General features: G+C 38.1%; 2 protein-coding genes across 3 annotated transcripts; one reads left to right on the top strand and one right to left on the bottom strand.

Moving 5' to 3' along the window:
• The first annotated feature begins 754 nt into the window (after positions 1-754).
• Positions 755-12,979, top strand: LOC307041085 (uncharacterized protein). Its single transcript, XM_079684422.1, has 6 exons — positions 755-795; positions 8,493-8,756; positions 9,442-9,533; positions 10,138-10,248; positions 10,595-10,868; positions 11,188-12,979. The coding sequence occupies exons 3-6, from the start codon at positions 9,445-9,447 to the stop codon at positions 11,401-11,403; spliced, it is 690 nt and encodes a 229-aa protein (XP_079540548.1). The 5' UTR covers positions 755-795; positions 8,493-8,756; positions 9,442-9,444; the 3' UTR covers positions 11,404-12,979.
• Positions 12,980-13,183: 204 nt separating this feature from the next.
• On the bottom strand, positions 13,184-17,747 carry LOC307041136 (uncharacterized protein). Of its 2 annotated transcripts, none has more exons than XM_079684467.1 (12): positions 17,588-17,747; positions 17,422-17,496; positions 16,920-17,179; positions 16,722-16,802; positions 16,382-16,452; positions 15,946-16,043; positions 15,467-15,664; positions 15,134-15,211; positions 14,321-14,957; positions 14,057-14,197; positions 13,737-13,859; positions 13,184-13,496 (listed from the first exon to the last, which is right to left on the bottom strand). In XM_079684467.1, exons 2-9 carry the CDS (start codon positions 17,438-17,440, stop codon positions 14,695-14,697), a joined length of 1,068 nt encoding a protein of 355 aa, XP_079540593.1. In that variant the 5' UTR covers positions 17,441-17,496; positions 17,588-17,747; the 3' UTR covers positions 13,184-13,496; positions 13,737-13,859; positions 14,057-14,197; positions 14,321-14,694. The 2 variants fall into 2 exon arrangements, with proteins under 2 accessions (XP_079540593.1, XP_079540592.1); XM_079684466.1 differs by having other exon boundaries at positions 15,134-15,220.
• Positions 17,748-18,490: the final 743 nt, after the last annotated feature.

Here is an 18,490-nt window from a genome sequence, read left to right on the forward strand (position 1 = left end):
CATCCTGTTTCCAGGGTAGCAGTTCTCTTCCCTCCCTTCAATCTAACCCTTCACCCCATCCTAACCCTAACCACTCCCTACCTTTTTACCTAATCCTAATCTTCCTTCCTCCCTCCCAAACCCCAAAACCTCTCCGACTGTAAGAAATTTAAATCAATGTTGATATGACGTAATTTAAATTAAATACAGGGTTTTAATATAACGCAGTTTTATTCTGAAAAAACCGGAAGTTCACACTAACTATTAACTTAACACTTTTATTCTGAAAATTCTTCATTTCCGGTTAGCATTAGCATGTGGCTAACGTTTTGAAAACCGTGAATTGAAGGTGAAATGACATGTGATGTTGCACACTAAACACACTGGGATTAACACTCAATTATTGACGCTGAAATAACGTTTATCAGGGAATGTTTAAATAACCACAGACATCAGAATTATATATATATTAATAATATAAGAAATAATATGTTACTTTTGTGACTGGGTAAGTACACAACACGGGAGTCGGGACGTCACGTGCCTCAAAGGTTGAGAAGGAGGGGCGTCCCGTCACGTGTCTCAAAGGTTGAGAAGGAGGGGCGTCCCGTCACGTGCTCAAAGGTTGAGAACGAGGGGCGATCTTGAGGTTGAGAAGGAGGGGCCTGTGGTACTGCGCACTGCAGTGAGGGGTACTACGATCCTTCAGACTTTCTTACAGAGTCCCTCCTCCAACACATACGAACGCGCATCATCAATGAAGCCACGAGATAAGTTTGTGCACAGATGGAACAGAGATGGAAGGCTGACAGGCAGGTAGGCCATCCAGTTATTTTAGCCGGGTCGGCTAAAATGATTGGTCGTGCTTTTTACAGCGCTACGGCTTCCAGAGATACATTTTTGTATGTATTTATTGTCAAAGCATTTAATATATTCATTGCTATCGGGACGTTAAGAGCATTCCATGGAATATAACAAAAAGTGTTTTCTGAAATAAATTACATACCCCATTGAATTATGACTGAAGAGCGTCAGCTGTCTTCCTCTCCCGTGTTGTTCCTCGATAGTACAGATGTAGCGATTCATTTCAGACAGTTTGAAACGCGAGGGCCGTGATTGGTACGTGATCTGCCCTCGCTCAAGGGAAAACCTCCAGCTTGACTTGAGACCGCCCCCGTGATAGATACAATTTATTATAATGAAGCCAGCTGCAATGGATCATTGATCCACCAGGGGGTGCAGTGGGGTTCCACACTGGAGCTCATGTGAAATAAAGTGAGATACAGTATGCTGGATGTACAGCGGAACTTTGTTAAGATCCATATGTCACGGATATCATACTACTGTGCTAAATAAGAGACATGTAATCATTTTCAAAACATCACCATGTTGTTATTTAACAAAATAATGTTGTTATTCGAAAAAAACAAACGGGAGGAAATGCAGCCCGGCTCTCGATTTTTAATCCTAATTTAATCATCATCTTCACCACGATCATTTATGTTTATGTTCGCCGAATTGACATGAAATCTCTGACACATATGAATATACTGTATTCAACTTCATTAAAACGTTATTAACGTGCCTAAACTCAGTAATTCACCAAAAATATGTATATCTTAATGGAGCTTCGTCGGTCGATCAGGATCCCAAAGTGTAGCGGAGGGATCCTCATCTGGATGAAGGGTGTTATTTTCCCCATAAGGAACAAGTCGCTGCAAATTATCCCGCTTATTACATGGCCACATTCTCAACAAAGTAACGACATGACTCCCAATATTAATTTAAATGCTTTTATGGATTTAGAAAATATTTTTATTGATTTAAAAAATAGTTGTATGTATTGATTTAAATTGACATGCATCCGCTAAGAAAAATAATCCGTTGTTACAGTTTTTTAAACAGTCTGAATGAAACGGCAGCTCTCAGCTGTGTATTTACACAACTAATGGCCCATCAACCACAGCTCTCTCCCCCCCTCCCCCCCTGATCTTTCTTCTCCATCAGCTAAATTAACAGTAGGTTACTCTGAGTGACCATAGACTGTATGTGACAAGTTTACAGTTAGTGACGTAACAACACCATAAAAGCTGGTGGGTTGAAAGCAATACGGGAGGTAAAAATAACTAGAATAATTGTGATTTATTTATTGTGGCTTTTATGTTTTTAGGTATAAAATGTTATGTAATTCAGGCTTATAATTCACCCTTCACTAAAAGCCTTCAACAATGACAATATTCATTGTAATTTAATAAATCCTTCCAACACACATTGTAAAAAATAGCCTACTGTAAGTTAAGAAATCATTTCAATATGTACATCTTCTGATGTAACAACAATAACATTATAAATAGTAATAGCTGAACATGGTATTGCACATTTAGCTTTGAGTGTTACTGACCTGAGATGTTTTTACTACATGAATTAAGGTGACTGAGGCTTTTTAACCTACAGGGATGCAAACTCATCAGGTATGAAAAAGGTGACAAGGATCCGAGCCCCCGGCTCCCCCACCCCACGGAATGACAGAGGATTTTAGCAGTCAGAACAACTAAAGCAGCAGTGTTAATAATAACAGACACGCCAAAGAGTCACATCTAATAGAAATATATAAAAGCATTTTATTTTAAATTGTGTAGCAGTCAGTTTATAATTTTGGCAGCACTGTTGAGCATTTTGAAAATGTATTTTCATGCCTCTGTGCAAGGCTTAAGTCTTTTTATCTTTATAGCCACATGGTGTAAAGTAACTAAGTTCATAAACTCAACAAGTACTATACTTGGGCACGATTTTGAGATACTTGTACTTTATTTAAGTATTTCAATGTTTTGCTACTTTGTTCTTCTACTCCACTACAGTTCAGAGGTACATGGTGTACTTTGACTCCACTACATGTATTTAATACCTTTAGTTACTTCACAGATCTGGATTAATTAAGTGAAATATAATCAAGTGTTAAATCAGACTTTAGTTCCACCTGGAGTAAATCCACAAGCTACCCTGCAGTATACAAAGTCATTCAAACTAGCTGCACCTTTACCAGCTTTGAGAACACTTTCATGATCAATCATTATAAAACATATCATATATATTATTCTGAAATGGACCAATCTGCACAATGACTACTTTTACTGTCGCTACTTTCACTATATTTTGATGATAATACTTTTCTACTTTTAATTGAGGAACATTTTGAATGCAGGACTTTTACTGTAACAGAGTATTCCTACACTCTGGGACTATTACTTTTACTCAATTACAAGATCTGAGTACTTCTACTTTTACTCAAGTACAAGACCTGAGTACTTCTACTTTTACTCTAGTACAAGATATGTGTGCTTCTACTTTTACTCAAGTACAAGATCTGAGTGCTTCTACTTTTACTCAAGTACAAGATTTGAGTACTTCTACTTTTACTCTAGTCCAAGATCTGTGTGCTTCTACTTTTACTCAAGTACAAGATTTGAGTACTTCTACTTTTACTCTAGTACAAGATCTGTGTGCTTCTACTTTTACTCAAGTACAAGATCTGAGTACTTCTACTTTTACTCAAGTACAAGACCTGAGTACTTCTACTTTTACTCAAGTACAAGATCTGAGTACTTCTACTTTTACTCAAGTACAATATATATATACTTATACCACCTCTGTTTATAGCCTAGGAAAAAAACTATTAGAAATAGAAGGCTAAAGCTAACGTTAGCAGATAGTGACAATGTATGCTAGCTAGCTAGCTCAACGATTCCTTCAATAATATTGCCACAGAAAAACTTTTCAGTTCACATCACGCTCTGCCGCTCCGACAGGGAGCTCTGCTCTGAACACCTGAACAGCCCGTTCTAACAGCTGTTCACCAGCGGTCCAGTCTGTGCCACAGTGACTCCAGACGCACAGTTAATATTAACGAACGCACCCGTAGGTAATATAGCTGCTGAAGCTAGACCATCATCTCGGAGCAGCAGAGCCTTATTATACATCCATGAGCAGAGCCGACAGGCAGGAAGACTCGAGCACACAGCTCGTACTTCATTATAATATATAAAAAAAGAACACCATGCGTGTCATGATGGCACATAACAGCTCACGGCCGCAGATTACTCCGGGTCCCAGCCCCCCCATACCCCAAAAATATTTGTATTGCAGATCTACATGAATCACACAAACGACTTATTTTGGATTCAAAACGGCGAATTTCGCCGAAAGGTGACAAGTTTGCATCACTGAACATAGACAGAGCACAACTGAAACATAACATCTGAGATGTAACAACATATTACACTTTTCGGGGATGCTTGGGATGTGAGGAGGAGTGAGGGACACGGCTTAGAACGGGCGTTTCGCCTGGCAGGACAGGAGAGTGTGTGCACCAGTCTGCCTTGATCTATGAATTCATGTCCGTGACACTCACTGCTGCCCACAGCTGTTTTATGGAAGGAAATTCCTTCACTTCATGAAAGTGTTTTAACCACACACACCTCTACTACACACACACATGACGGTTGTTAATTTCCCCATAAGGAACAAGTCGCTGCAAATTATCCCGCTTATTACACGGCCACATTCTCAACAAAGTAACGACATGAATCCCAATATTAATTGAAATGCTTTTAGGAATTTAGAAAATGTTTTTATTGATTTAAAAAATAGTTGTATGTATTGATTTAAAAAATAGTTGTAGGCTATGTATTGATTTAAATTGACATGCATCCGCTAAGAAAAATAGTCCGTTGTTACAGTTTTTTAAACAGTCTGAATGTGTATTTACACAACTAATGGCCCATCAACCACAGCTCTCTCCCCCCCTCCCCCCTTGATCTTTCTTCTCCAACAGCTCAATTAACGGTAGGTTACTCTGAGTGACAAGCTTACAGTTAGACACAACACTGTAATTGCAAGTGACCCTCAGTTAGTTGACTTTTATGTTCAACTGCTAAATTCGTTACTGATAAAAAAGGGCTTCTACTGTACCTAATTACCTTAACACTAGAACCGCCAGAGGTTTTTGTATAGGCCTACCTAAACCCGTCAAATCCCGCTATTAGAATGCAATTTTTAACAACATAGGGTGCTACATAACACACTTTCAGGAAAAGTCACGGACTGGGAGACTTTAATATTTTATTGAAAAAAAGTTAGAAAAAAAAAAGTTACATTGCACACACACAACACACATCACACAAATTGACCCGATTGGCGGTTCTAGTGTTAAATAAACTCACTAATTAATGAAACCAGTTCAATACGCATTATTCTTATTTTTATCATTCTTTATGAGCGCAGAAATAGTCTTAAAATCAGATCTATTTTTTAAATGAAATCTGACGGCAGGCAGTTAGCTCTGATCACCTATGATAAATGCGCCGCACCTAATCGCTGGCCATTCAGCCACAGACACTGTTCGAAATGGGGGGGAGCTAGGGGGAGCTTGGCTCCCCCGAAGAGGGAGGGAGCTCCCCTGAAGGCTGACTTTGAGATAAATAGGGGGAGCCCAAAACAATCATGCATATTTGTGTCACACAGATTAGAAATGTTGAGTTTCTGTAAATAACAGTTCTTGAAATAAATAATAGTTATTGTTCATTACAGTTTCTGAATATTTGTTTTATATTTGTGAATATGTCTGGGTGTTGCCATCTGTACGTGGCGGCGCTGCATTCTTACTTACGTTGCTATGGTTATGGCGGTGATGCCGGCGTGGTATTTGAAATCTTCATATTGATATTTTTTAAACTCTGGCTGTGTAATAAAAAAATATGGCAAAACGAAAACAGCCAAGCGTCACAGCTTTTGGATTCACAAGCAAAGAAGCGAAGGAGTCTAAAAATGAAAACGTGAACGGAAAACAACTTTTAGTTGTCCGGCTGTAAGCGGCGTTAGGGTCGAGCTTGACAGCTCCACACCGAGGGAGAGGCCTGCCGATGCGGAGCCTGAAGACGCTTCAACAACGGCCACATCCGCCAGCATAGTGACACCGTCTGTATTAGTAGAAGAGTTTTTTTATAGCAATTGATCGCATCCGCGCTGCTGCGCCAGTCAACAGAGCGTGCGTGTGACATATTTAGTAGCAGGATGTGCTCTGAAAAATAGGGCTCCCCGAAAGCAAATGGGTAATTCGAAAACTGACATAGCTCCCTCTATACAAATCAAACTGTAGACGGTGTGAAAGCACCTATTGTTTTAAATAATGGTCGGAATGTGACCTGTGAGCCTTCTGAATTACCGTGGGACAGCACATTCTAAACTAAAATGTTCAATCAATAAAGTAACATCTTATCTTATCTTAATAATATCTTCATATTAATAATAAATCATACAGTATGTGTCCGAAAGGGAGCAGGAGGAAGCAAACACAAAAATATACTGCATATTAAAGCAAACGATTGTAAAGGTTAAAGTATGAGCATAAGAAATAAAGAAGTGTAATGTAAACATTTACATTATAATTATGTAATATATAAAGACTATATATTATTGAATTACAAGATTAGATATACTTTAGTTGATCTAAAATATTGATGTGTTCAAATGCTCTTCAAAACACAACCGAAAGTCCATGAAACTTGTCTTTCTGTATTTGTGAATGAAGCGCCATCTCCTGATTAAAACCTGAAATTGAAAATCTGGCAACGCCCTCTTAGAAAATAGTGGGAGGGCTTAACATTCCTCTATACTGGTATTTGGCAGGTAGTAGGCAGGAAGCTATAAGCTGGAGTCCGAAATTCAGTGCTACATCTGTAAAGGCTGCAGCACCTTTGACAACTTCTCTCTAGATATCAAACATACCGGTAAACCAGCATCGTTTGCTGTGAAAGCATATAACTCTGTCCACACAGAATTAAATCCTGTGTTCCTCCGCTACTTTTCTTTGATTTATCCATAGTTTGCTCATCGAGCCGGGGGTCCCCGCGCGAGTGCCTCCAAGAAAAGGCGCTCGCGCGGGACCGTAGCGGGATGTGACGCATATTTTATTTGACCTAATTAAAACCGTTTTGTTTTTTATTTATGTGTCAGAGTATCACCTCAAAATACAAGATACGAAACATTTTCAACCGTGTAACAAAAATATAAATAGTCCTACAAGTACTTTTATTTTATTTCCTTCTTATTTTTGTCTAAACTCAAGGGAGCCAGAGCAGAGGGCTTAAAGGGCGTAGTACCCCTCACTGCAGTGCGCAGTACCACAGGCCCCTCCTTCTCAACCTCAAGATCGCCCCTCCTTCTCAACCTTTGAGCACGTGACGGGACGCCCCTCCTTCTCAACCTTTGAGACACGTGACGGGACGCCCCTCCTTCTCAACCTTTGAGGCACGTGACGTCCCGACTCCCGTGTTGTGTACTTACCCAGTCACAAAAGTAACATATTATATCTTATATTATTAATATATATATAATTCTGATGTCTGTGGTTATTTAAACATTCCCTGATAAACGTTATTTCAGCGTCAATAAATGAGTGTTAATCCCAGTGTGTTTACTGTGCAACATCACATGTCATTTCACCTTCAATTCACGGTTTTCAAAAACGTTAGCCATATGCTAATGCTAACCGGAAATGAAGAATTTTCAGAATAAAAGTGTTAAGTTAATAGTTAGTGTGAACTTCCGGTTTTTTCAGAATTAAACTGCTTTATATTAAAACCCTGTATTTAATTTAAATTACGTCATATCAACATTGATTTTAATTTCTTACAGTAGGAGAGGTTTTGGGGTTTAGGTTTGGGAGGGAGGAAGGAAGATTAGGATTAGGTAAAAAGGTAGGGAGTGGTTAGGGTTAGGATGGGGGGAAGGGAAGGGTTAGATTGAAGGGAGGGAAGAGAACTGCTACCCCGGAAACAGGATGCAACGCGTCATCAGTGAAGCTCGTCACGTGCCTCAAAGGTTGAGAAGGAGGGGCCGTCCCGTCACGTGTCTCAAAGGTTGAGAAGGAGGGGCGATCTTGAGGTTGAGAAGGAGAGGCGTGTGGTACTGCGCACTGCAGTGAGGGGCTTCTCGAAGGAAGAGGCCTATTTTTTCCGGTTGTGTATTTTCAAATTCTAGCGCACTCGAGCTGGTTTCTCCTTTCTTACCTACCCTACCTTTAACTCTTTTTAGGGTGCAGCTATATGTTTTATTTATTTCAAAGTGGGCTCATTTTAATAATATTTTTTTTTCCTTCAAATGTTCAGAGGACTCCCCAAGTGCTGTGTTTAATTTATTTTAAAGTAGGCCTGTGTATTATTTGTAATTCTCCTTATAGGAGTTCTTTGTTTCTTATTAGAGGTTAACAGTTTTATATAATGTAATAAATAGCCTAATAAATGCAAAGAAACTGTAGTTTTTGTCTGATATAACAATAAATACAACTTTATTAGCTATCAAGCTATGAAATATGTTTTGCGGCTCCAGACAAAAAATGTTGGGGGAAAAAGGAGCAAAATGGCTCTTTTGGTCTAAAAGGTTGCAGACCCCTGGTCTAGAGCAACGCTATTTAGGCGGATGACCGAAAATGACATTTCTATATCTGCTTCATATAGTGGCTGCACTGATGACGAATTGGATTCATTGATCACTACAATAAAAAGTGCAATGCCAGATGCTGGCTACAGTGTAGTCCGAGGTGCTCTACTCGCAAAGGGACACAGAGTGCAATGGGAACGGGTGTATGCATCCATGCATCGTGTGGACAGTGTTGGTGTGCTCGCCAGGATGACCCGGATGGGATGTGTGGTGAGGAGAACATACACAGTTCCTTACCCTAAGTGCATGGTGCACATTGACACCAACCACAAGCTCATCAGGTTTGTCTGCATGCTGTCTGTATGTAATCTGTTCATTTTATTATTTTTAATGTCTAGTTGTATATATCTTGTGTATGTAATCATATCATTGTCTATCATTGACTTCACAAAACATCAACAGATTTTGTGTTTAGGGGTTCATTCTTATCTTTTCCTTTTTTTTTTAAAACAGGTACAACTTTGTTATCTTTGGGGGAATATATGGCTATTCAAGGAAGGTAAGACTATTCTATTGTCAAGAACCAACAACTGCAAAATGTTGCCGAACATCATGTGATGGTTTTACTTTTCTAAGCTTCAGTTTATTTTCTGTACCAACAGGTGGTGATCTTTAGTTACACAATCTAATCTATAGTTAATTACATATCGCCTCTTACCAAACAGACGATTTGGACTTCTAAAGTCACCTTATATTTTAAGTGATTCAGATCAAACAATATGCATTTACTTAATTACAAAATAAATACTTTGAAGAACTTGTGAAATAATTAAAACACTTATACTAGTAACCGCACAATATATGTCAAGAAGCTTGCCTGAGCTATCATGATATTCTGTTATACATTGAATAATTCTGTTGTGCGTTGTTCTCTTAATACTGCACATTGTCATTTGACAGACGTTTCAACTTAAACTGATTCATCAAGGTACTAATATGTTGTTTTATGTGTACTTGTATGTGTAGATTATGTACTTGAAGATAGCAGACAACAACCGGGCTGACACCCACTTGTGTTTCTTCAATGAAGCTGCGAATGAGCACGGGTTTCCTCTGAGGTATTCACATTATTTCATATGTAATCATTAGTGTAATTGCGGACCTTTCCATCTAATGTAGATGTTCCCCTCCAATGGCTGCATCAGTGACGACCACTTTACTTTTGATGGGTCTCATTCATTGCAAATATTGTCGTGCTTTACTGTTAGTTCAAAGAGGCAATCTGAACATATAAGTTAAAACAATTGCCATTATAAACGGTACCTTTCTAGGCCACAAAAGTGCTGTCGGACACAGCCATATCAATTGTTAATTCTATGTGAGCCCCTCACATATGACAATATATAAGCTACATGTCAGATTTTCCTATCCCTCAGCTGAGATTCATGTAATCTACAGAAATATGAAAATATAATCTATTCACAAGCTGATGTGAACCATCCCTCATTCAGGTGTGGAAGATAACTCGAGGTTTAATAAAGTGAAAGAGAACTCTTAAGGGTTACAGTTAAGGACCTGTCAAGATATCTCAAATATTTATTTCCAGAGAGCCATTTGTGATCACATTATGGATGTAGATCATTATGGAATTGTACCCCTCGTTTTTTGGACCTTCAAATACGTAGATTTTAACTATGCATAATTATTTGATTTATTTTCCAGAGTGAGAGGAGATCATGGTGGAGAAAATGTGGGAGTAGCAAAATTAATGTTCTCAATTCGTGGAACTGACAGTAACAGCTTCATTGCAGGGAAAAGCGTACACAATCAACGGTGAGTTAAACCTAATTTTGTAAGCTTATGAGCATATTTCTTCTTCTTAATATTCCATTTAACAAACCTTCATAAGCACATGTTGAGACCATTCCTTCACAAAGAAGAAAATGACAATTTTCACAGAAATTTACCAGCCAAGCAAACATTTGAAAACTTTGAAAACTCACTTAATGTTATGTCTTTACTCTCCTGTCAAGTCAGTTGATTTTTTTTTTAAATAAATGCAATTTTCAGTTTGAGACATTGCCATTGATTCAATGACTAGGAGACTTTACATTTTTCATAGTGAACAGTTTGGATTTTCTTTTAATTTAAATTTTTTTTGTGTTTTCTTCTAACACAGAATTGAACGCCTCTGGCATGATGTGTTCATGAGTGTTACGGGTGTCTTTTACAACACCCTGCACTCTCTTGAGGAACAACACCTGCTTGACATCAGTAACGTCCTGCACATCTTCTGCTGCCACTACGTTTTCTTGCCACGCATCCAAGCCAACCTGGATGTGTTCAGTGAGGCCTGGGCCAACCATCCCATCAGAACAGAGCAAAATCTGACACCCAATCAGTTGTGGCAGGTGGGCCAGCACCTGAATCCTGTTGCAGATCCTGAGCCTGAGGTAAATTAGGAATTTTCAAAACCATCAATATCTCTTGTTTATTATCGATCAATAAAAACCCAAACAGTATAATAAGTTATCTGATTCATAATCTAACTCCCCTTCTTGGATTAAAAGAACCTCTGCTGGGAGCAAGCAAGAACACTTTTCTATAATATTACACTATTACCTTAACATTATTCCACAATCACTCCATTTTGTATTATTATAGAACAATTGCATACCCTCTTTATTTCACCTGATCACATGTTTTGTAATAAGAAGCAGTAATGGCACAGTGCTTGCTTTAATATTTGTACACTCACTTTGTCTTTTTTAGGGTTTACTCATACCAGAGATTCAATGGGAAGAGAGTCGATACACAAATGAGCATCATACCGGGGTCAATGTCCCTACGCTGAACTTCCCTCTCTCAGACCTTGAAATTATGCAACTCCAAGACAACATTGATCCATTGGAAGAATCTGAATGTTTCGGAGTGGACATATATCTCAATACTTTCCAATACATTGAGAACTTAATTGAGCACCGATAGTTGTTACACATTTAACAATTATAGATTTCAGTTATTTGGCAATGATGGAAAGTTAATCATTTTATATTTACATAGCTTATGCTTGATTAAGTTAATCTCAATCGCATGATTCAGGGTTCCCGCGGGGTCTTAAAAAGTCTTAAATTTGATAATCTGAATTTAAGGCTGTTAGAAATTAAAATCAATGTTTTGATGGTATAATGTAGCTTAAACATACCGTCAGTTTAAACGCTCTTTTATACTGAAAAAACAGAAATTCTTGTGCACAAGCAGTTAAGTTTTTATTCTGAAAATCCTTCATCTCCGGTTAGCATTTAGCATGTGGCTAATATACCATTTCCTAAAGAGGTGAATTGAGAAGCGAAATGACGTGGTGTGGTGAAAACCGAAACCTACTGATTTAACACTACAACTATAGATGTCGAGATACTACCATGCTGAATATTAAATGAAAGTACAGTTTATTTGAATACACTGTTGTTTACAGACGAGAGTAGCATGTGACAACATCCGGAATGACCGGAAACCAAACCAGCCGTGAAGCATTTTCTGTATGTTTTAGAGTATTGATTACAGCTTACTCTACGTCAACCCTAAAAGTGGAGGTGCAGTAGACGCTAAATACCGTAGTTAAACACCAGTCATACAACAGCAATGATGAAAGATTGTAGCCAAGGCAGCAGAGCTCTGAATATAGCTCTTGACACACACACACACACACACACACACACACACACACACACACACACACACACACACACACACACACACACACACACACACACACACACACACACACACACACACACACCTCGATTATGGCAAAAATCATAATCACGATTATTTTTGGTCAATAATTGATGTCACGATTATGAAATACGATTATTCATTGACTTTGAAAACATCCATTTATTGAACTTTAAAACAAATAATAATTTGAACATTATCTTTTTAACTGTTGATTACCCTGAACGTATAATTCAACTGAAAAAGCAATACAAAAATTAATTAGATAAATTATATATTTAAATAAATAATATCAAAATAATAAATACCAATAAAGAAGATCAACAAATATTTTGGAGCGCACTTCCACAAGCTACTAAACATATATAAATATAATAAATAAATATAAATTAGACTCAAATTAATTAGATTAAATATGTCGTCCCTGTCACAACCTAGCAAAGCTAAATAATTGTTTTTTTCGATTCCGTTGTTTTTGTAATTGTGGCAGGCCAAAATCATAGTTGCGATTAAAATACGATTAATTGCACAGCCCGAACACACACACAAGCACACAGAGACAGACACACATACACACTTTTTGGCGAACACAGTTCTGTGCTGTTATGTTCAGTCATTGTTCTTATGTTAATTAATTATGGGACGTATTTCTTCTTTCATAGCAATTTTCCTTCATACTTTCTTGCCGTGAAATAGGTCTTAAATTCTATTCAAAGTGGTCTTAAAAAGTCTTACATTTGAGTTGGCGAAACCTGCAGGAACCCTGATGATTAGACATTTTTCTTTTGACTTATAATTGGAAGAGAAATTAATGGAAGTGTTTTTAGACATGCATTTTCAGTCAGGATCAAAAACCGTTTCAGAGCAACAGAATTCCATTCATTTTACACTCTGTACAAAATAAAAACATTGTATAAGAACTATTCGGAGTGTACTGCTTTACTGTTCAAGGGATTGGGCATTGTTAAAGTGTAACAATGATAATGGACAAACAGTCTTTTTTTCCAAATGTCCTTTATTTATAAAACACGGTAGGTGTACCAACTGTAACCCTGTATTACACAAAGTGTATTGAATAGAGAGGCAAACCCTTTTCCAGAAAAATACAAAACAAACTGAGTCAGTGTGTAGCTACACAAGCCCAAAGCCTGAACTGATGGAACTGAGGGCCATCAAGTCCTGGTGGAACTTCTCATAGGTTTGGTAGTGGCTTGGGAGCTTCAATTTTAGGAAGCAGGTGATAGCCACTGGGTATTTTGAAGTAACAACCTCAACTTCAAGGTTTGTTGTGAGCAGCTCCCACCCGACCCAGAACTTCATGAGGTCACGCAGCACCTTCGAAGATGCTATGGGAGAGAATTTTTTATGTATGCGATACCTGAAATTGCATTATATCAAAACTTAAATTTGAGCTGTAAAACTTGAAGGAATATCAACAGTTAACCCATGCATAGATTTGTATTTGTACACCGATGTGTGTATATTATTTTTCGTCAGAACTGCCATCTCTTCAGCTGCACTACAGCTTTAGCAGTCATTACACTTAAGTAACTAGTTTAAAATAGAGATGTAATAAAAAGTGTTACCTTCCTCTATGAATTGCCTCAAAAATCCAGTGACGAGACCGACTTTCTCCAATGGAACGGCGTCGTCCTCGTCCTCATCGCTGTCACTTTTGGACTGTGGCCAGTGGATGTTTGGATCACAGTCTATATGGATCAAATACAAACGTGTTCTTTGCTAAGATTGAAGCTCATGTTATATGCTACAGAATTATCTTAACATTGTAAAGCATTGATTTAAGATCTACACACCAGTTTAAGAGCCCCACAAATGAAATTGCATGATAGTGTTTGCAAACAAATCCCTTGAATAACATAAATTCAATAAAGAAAATGGTACCTACCTGTGAGTTCAGCTTGTCATTTTTCTCTCTTGGAAATAATATGGGGTGGACATCTGGCCTATTTGAAACAAGTGGCCAGATTCCCGCTTCTTTGAGGCCTTTGCGAATCTGCTTGATAGGCTGCCTAACACGGTGAAGTACCTACAAGTAAAAGGAACAATCAAACTGAGGCACTAATGCAAAAACACCACAGTAGCAGATACAAAGCAAACCTACTAATTATTGTACTGTTTAAATAAAAATGGTACAATATAAAATGATTACTGCATGGGAAAGAAGTTCCTGGAACAGCCAGTAATGATTGGTGGAGGTTGGAACAGGGAGGTCCCAGGACAGGCAAAGATCAGTCACACTGGTGGTTTCTTGAGCAGTACGTTGTGTATTCTTGAGCTAAAACAGGAGAAAAGAGGACATAATTTAAATGCATGCAAAATTGTGTACGGCGGTCTGCAAAAGTGGACAAAAAGCCTAAATCTGGAAAATCTAAATGGGACACAAAAAAGCATTGGAAATCATTTCTAGCTAAAAAGCCCAGCCTTGACACATGAATGGAATCTTTTTCATAATGCACAAGATGACAAGTGTATGTAGCATTGTGGTGCAGTGGTGTATGACATGTCACTTTTTAACTAGGACATTCACAAAACCAATTGTTTCACGTGGTCAAGATCAGGACAGTCCAGCAGGGTAAGCGCTGATGCTGCAGTATCCGTGCTCCCACCAGTCAACAGAGTCACGACAGGCACACTTAGTCCTGAGAAACCAAAAGCACCATGCAGGAAGGAATGGCCTATCATCCGACCTGCCATCTCTAACAGGTTGCTTTCCCGAAGCACAGCAGCTGCGGAGGGAACCCGATGTTCCATTTCCCCTTCAAAAAGGCTTGTAAGAGCTGCACAGCCTTAAGAAAAAAGGAGAAATAGTTTAGACACCATGTATTGCTATAACTTAATTTTTAGGTCAAGCTATATTGAGTGTTGGTTCAACTGTGAATATGCATGTTGTAATCTTTTTTGGTTTATTAAGATTTAGCTGCAAGTGGTTATTTCAATTGAAAGACAAATGGGGACATCCCACCTAAATTTATACTGAAGCCGGTCTTCAGTTTCTGCATGGCCATTGACAAAACGTGTCGGTTGACACCTTGGCCGACTGCTGCATCCCCTTGAAAAGACGACCTCATTTAGAAAAGTACAGCCAACAAGATGATATTCAACATACACTTACCAAGAGACAACATGAATTATCCTTCAAGCTTTCAATACAATAAATGTAACTAGTTCTTTCTTCCCTAGTCTAAGGGACATGAATTTAATCCTCAACATGCAAGTAAAAACAAACAAAGAGGCAAAATTCGACCCAGATGACAACCTATAATGAAACATGAGAAGTTAGACTATTTATTAATACCTCTCAGCCTGCACTTCAATGGAGCTGCCCAGTTAACATTGTTCATTTTAAAGAATGAAATCAATGAACTGTCCATTTCTTCTTCTGTGTCAAACAAGTCGATTGATAGAAAGAGGCGTGGACATTCATAGTTACGTTCCAGCAGTTCCTCTCTGAACAACTGACATGCCTTCCGGGGGTCCACTTCATTGGCCCATGCTGAAAATGTAATTTGAAGGGAAAAAAAGTGGTTGGTACACTAAACTTCATAATATGTCAGCTTCAATTCTAAAATAGTACTTCATTTATTGTCTCATTTAGTAAGCCCTGTATTTTAAAGCAATATATTAAAAGGTAGTAACTTGAAATCAATTATCCTTTCCATATTACTGGATCAAACATGTAACAACATTCATTTTGGTGATCATTGCTATTTAAGTGTTTGTGAGTAGTCACTGTTTCAAACTACACCACAGCAGTAATTGTTCTGAATAAATAACCTGCTGAAACTGTTGCTGGCAATCGTTGAACTGAAGGTCCTGGCATTTCCTCTGTCCTTGTCATACTGGCTGCATCGCTATGATGAGCAGGGTCCATTCTTGGAAAAGACAAAACAAAAAACATACTCACAGGAATGGAAAATAGAGACTAGTGAGTGCCCTTCTTTTTTTACATATTTCTTCTTGCATATCAAACAAAGTAATTTAAATCAGATCCCTAATAAGTATTTCGGCTCTGTTATGATTTCTACATCTACATTTCTTAAAAATGCATCACATGCAGCTGCTACATTACAGCATTTTAAAACACAAAAAAGGAACAAGCACATTCACCAAACGATATCGTTATTAGGTTTGACACTTTGTATATGTTGTTCACCTCTCTCAAAAAATGTCTATCTTCCATCTTTTCCTTGAACAAGTCAAAACATCTTACCCTTCACCACATGTGCCTGCATGAAATGAGAGGACATCAATCGGGTAAGATTCAAGACATATAGGGCAAACCTGTAAAAAACATAAACAAATGTCAATACCTTTAAAACATATCACATTATTATAAGAAAGGTTTTATGTTTAATAATTCTCTCTCAGATAAGTGATACAGGAAACATAATTCTATGATAAAAAAATGAGTACATAGACAGTGTGCAAAAAGTCAGTTTGGTGAAATGTGTAATACCCAACCTGCAATCATACTGTAATTATTTACTGAAAACAATAAGTTTATACTAAATTGCAAAGTAACTTTAACAGGAGAAGACAGCATCAATTACCTCTGACAATTCTCCCATCCCTGTGTTAGGTGGATTTGGCTGCTCAATCACTTCATCAAGAGAAGTCCCAGATTCACTCTCCTAAAAAACAAAAAAGGTACAGAGAATTGGTTCTAGACTTTGAAACAGTCACTTGAACAAACTAAAACATTACATATTTATTTGAGAAATGAGAGAAATGTTTTAATAACAGCTTACAGTCACTATGTCATTACATTCCTCCACATGTAAAGTCAACAGCTGCAAAGGCATTTGACTGCCACATGTTATGCAGGTTGACTGTGGCATCTTTGCAAACTCTGCCGAGTCATAGGGTAGTGGTTCGGTAGAAAGTTGCTCCTGTAGTGGAATTACAAACACAATGTTTTTTCCGTTGTTGGACGCTGTTTGGAGGAGCCTTGTGGAGTACCCCTCGGAGTCAGTAGGAATTATGGACAGCTTTCGACGTCCACTACCACCTATTTTAAAATCAAAATAGGAACAACACAAGTGTGCTTTAAAACCGCCTGACAGTACATACATTAATATTAGGGATATACGTTACACTTTGTCAGGCAAACTTTAGTACTGTTTTATATAACTTGAAGAAGTGATATGAATGGTAATTCAAAGTAGGGCGTCAGAAAACACATATGTGGGGCTTCCGAGTGTGAAAAACACAACACAGCATTTTCACCAATGGAGATGAGAACAATATTACCTGCTGACTTGAAAAACATCCAGCCTCCTTTTAATGTTTCAGTTTTGGAAATTCTTCCTCAACCGAAGCCATAGTCTTTAAAACAAAGTGAAATAACATACAATATTCAGCAAGTGATACACATTTTAAATCTTTGAGAAATCTTCAATACTGTTTATATGATTACCTCACTGTGCAATAAGTTGTCCGGTAGATTTAGCATCCTCTTTCCAAGGCCAGCATGGGCAAGTGGTAGCTCTTCCGAGCCCTTAGGTGTAAACTGACTGGGTCCTGAAAGGACATATATATGAAAGTCTGTCCGTCCGTTTGACGATGCAAGGAGCCGGGGTGGGAAATCGTCTTTTGCCTCTTGGCTGATCAGTACTGAACATACTTGAGAATTGCCTGATGTGGGAATGACAAAAGGATCTGTGAGACTAGACATTCTATTAAATGTATATTAAGATTGTTATATAATTTCCAAATCCTTGGCTTGCGTTGATGGTTTTGTTAACATAGTTTGAACAAATTGTATGAATAAAAAGCGAAATCATAGTTAATATTCTGTCGATACAAAAACAATCTTGACACTTAGCTTTATCTTACCAAAATATTTGTTTTGAAAACATTAATATATTGTGTTTGGGATGTTTCAAGGCAAGGGGTTGCTAAAGGTTTTAAAAGCAGTAATGGGGATATAGAGGATACATACTATGGGAAAATGTTTTAAAACATTAACTCAACATTACATTAGAGTAATGCGAGCAGTGAGATCAAATATCAGATGTTTACACATCTACGGGATTAAGCCACAGTTTGATCTTGAACTGTCAAATGTAAAAAAAAGTCTAAATCACCTTCTCATCGCCTGCCTCACCCTGACATCATTGTGGGTTTGGACGCTGTCTACCGCCCTGACTGCTACGCTGACCAGTGCACTCTCTGCTATGCTCACTTCTGGTGGAGTTGGAGTCGCAGACAGCTCCCTGGCTATTAATTGAACTAAAGCCTGTGCTGCTACCTCAACCCGAGGCGTTACAACCTGTCGAACAGTCAATTAATTTTCTCTCACAGACACTTCACTGCAACA

Source organism: Notothenia rossii, assembly GCF_949606895.1.
Source record: "Notothenia rossii genome assembly, chromosome: 5".
Taxonomy (NCBI): Eukaryota; Metazoa; Chordata; class Actinopteri; order Perciformes; family Nototheniidae; genus Notothenia; species Notothenia rossii.